Source organism: Octopus bimaculoides, chromosome 12, assembly GCF_046866305.1.
Source record: "Octopus bimaculoides isolate indiv1 chromosome 12, ASM4686630v1, whole genome shotgun sequence".
Classification (NCBI taxonomy): Eukaryota; Metazoa; Mollusca; class Cephalopoda; order Octopoda; family Octopodidae; genus Octopus; species Octopus bimaculoides.
Genome location: NC_142939.1, coordinates 16,932,479 through 16,934,978, shown reverse-complemented (window position 1 = coordinate 16,934,978; position 2,500 = coordinate 16,932,479). Strand labels below are relative to the sequence as shown.

The following is a 2,500-nucleotide window of genomic DNA, read 5'->3' as shown; positions in this document are numbered from 1 at the left end:
TAAGATCATTCTTTTAGGAAAGAAAATCTACCCCCGGATTTCTTTGTCTCTGTTTCTGTTTCCTTCGCTCTTTCGCTCTCCCTCCCTTGTCTTTCACTTTTCGTTCTCTCTCACACATTTAGCTGTAGGATTATCAACATGTTAACCCACAGTTAATAAGTGGGTTCTTGAGGCAGTCGAATAGCTCAGAGGGAATAAACCGTGTTGATGTTTGTAGAAACAACGATACAATGCGCAGCTTTTGTCTGAGAAGTCACTGAACCATCGGTACTTCGCAGTAAAGTTCCTATGGTGTGTTTGTGTGTGTGTGTGTGTGTGTGTGTGTGTGTGTGTGTGTGTGTGTGTGTGTGTGTGTGTGTGTGTGTGTGTGTGTGTGTGCTTGTACACCTGAATACAGTTGATTAAACAGAATAAAGTGAGGAGTTAGTCTGGTCTTTAGTAATAAACACCAATGATAACACTAGATATGTTTTGATTTTATTAGACCTCCTACTTTATTCTTTTAAAGTATAACAGTCACTCAGTGTTAACATACGAAATGTCTATTATATCTTCGGTCAAAAACGAATAAATGGTGTTAGATTATGCTTAACTGAAGTCATACAAGACCTAAACATGTACGTGGTTTACACTGTAATGCTAAAGATCAAACTCACTCTGCTTTTAAACTATTGCTTAGTGAAGGGATATGTCTTTAATGGTAAAATTATTTATAAATACATTTGTTGATTTTTATAATATTTAGCAACCCCTATGTCATAATTAATGCTGATACATTGCGAAAAGGTATATTAACTGCAGTATTCGCTCGGTGATAATATATATTATGGACGTACTTTGATATTATTGTGGGATAAATATCGCAGTTAACTTGACTTTCGCGATGTATCTGCATTATGTATGATACGCAGTTAGCTATTTTAATCTAATACTGCTTCTATTGAATGTAACAGAGTTTTATTTTAACGTTTGTTTGTTTCCTCAGATTTCCGGCAGTATTACAACTTTATCAGAAGATCTTCTAAAAGCTTTAGACGTTGGCAATGCAACATTGAGAATTTTAACTGGTAAACATCCGATGGGGATATTAGAAGCAAGTGTAAGTATGAGATTCATGTGGAGTTATGTGTTATACAACCTAAGGACATGGATATCATATATGATATCTTTCGATATTATACTGAACAAAATCAAGTGATATACATGGCTGCATTCCAGGGAGATTAGAATGTTCAGCAAATACCTTGACATTCACGCATACAAAGGGGTGTTGAAAAGTTCCTGACTTGGAGTAAAAGGAAATACAGGAGGATCAATTAATTATGAGTTTATATAACATGTTCTCCTTTCAGATTTACACACTTATTGAGCAGTCCTTTAGCTTTTCTAAGCCCTGTAAAAGAACTCGGAAGGCTGGGCTTCCAGCCAGGCTTTCGCGATAGCCACCAAACCAAGACATTTTTAGCACCCCTCGTGCAATATATATGTGTATGTATATGTGCCTGTACATATATGCATTTGCGTTTAGGTAGTGACGCACAGCACCCCGCCACACATACATGGCATTCAATGTAATGTACGACACAGAAATGTATTAAAAAATATGTGGACACTTGTTCTGTATAGCAAGCTTGTCGCCTCTCTTAATGCTTGATGCTTGAGATTATCTCCCTTTCTCATATTGAGCTATTCTCAATTATCATTCGGTAAGTATGCCACATATACAGGTAAAGATAATTTTAATAAATCAAGTGTTTTTGTTGTTTTATATTTGTTATACATTTATTTTTCTACGTTGTTCAAATATATGCCACTGGCCACTCTGAGTTATGTTTTTAGCTCATACGTACGCGCGTACACACACACACACACACACACACACACACACACACACACACAATTACAGTGTGAATCAACTCTGCATGACGCTGAGTTTCGTGGGCGCGGAGGAGTGGTCCATCTCATCAGATGCAAAGAAATGAGTGAGAGATTTTGAGACAAATTCAGAATGGCTTCTACGCCTCTATTGGCCAGCTCTCATCACATGGCATTAATATGGAAATGACTTGAACAGTTATTAGAAATATAAGCAGGGGCGTAGCTAGGGTAAATGGCGCCCGGGATAAGCATCAAAATTGACCCCACTCAACCAAAAAGTGGAAACTCGCATAGAAATGGCTTCATTAGAAAATGATGTTGGCCAAAATTGCGCCCCCTCAAAGTGGCGCCCAGGGCATGTGCCCTGCTTGCCCCACCCTATCTACGCCCCTGGTAGAGTGTCACTTTCTTTCGCACTCTAGTATATATATATATATATATATATATATATATATATATCTGCACATCCAACACCATACATACATACACACACACACACACACACACACACATATATATATATATATATATATATATATATAACTTAATATAATGCAGGTTTCAACGCCAAATAATTGCTGGAAGCTAACCCCAGATGTAAGTGGAATCGATACATTTTTAG

The 2,500-nt window shown here is 37.3% G+C and overlaps 1 protein-coding gene across 3 annotated transcripts in view; it reads left to right on the top strand.

The window, feature by feature from the left end:
* Positions 1–2,500, top strand: part of LOC106870547 (chordin) — a 179,012-nt gene that overhangs the window by 151,922 nt on the left and 24,590 nt on the right. For all 3 annotated transcript variants that reach the window (XR_001409540.3, XM_014916669.3, XM_014916670.3), the window contains exons 15-16: positions 986–1,099; positions 2,437–2,500. The exon at positions 2,437–2,500 is cut by the window's right edge and continues 122 nt beyond it. Coding sequence is in view for 2 of the 3 variants with exons in the window: in XM_014916669.3 (XP_014772155.1) it covers positions 986–1,099; positions 2,437–2,500 (178 nt within the window). In the remaining variant the exon portion in view is untranslated. The remainder of the gene's footprint in view (positions 1–985; positions 1,100–2,436) is intronic.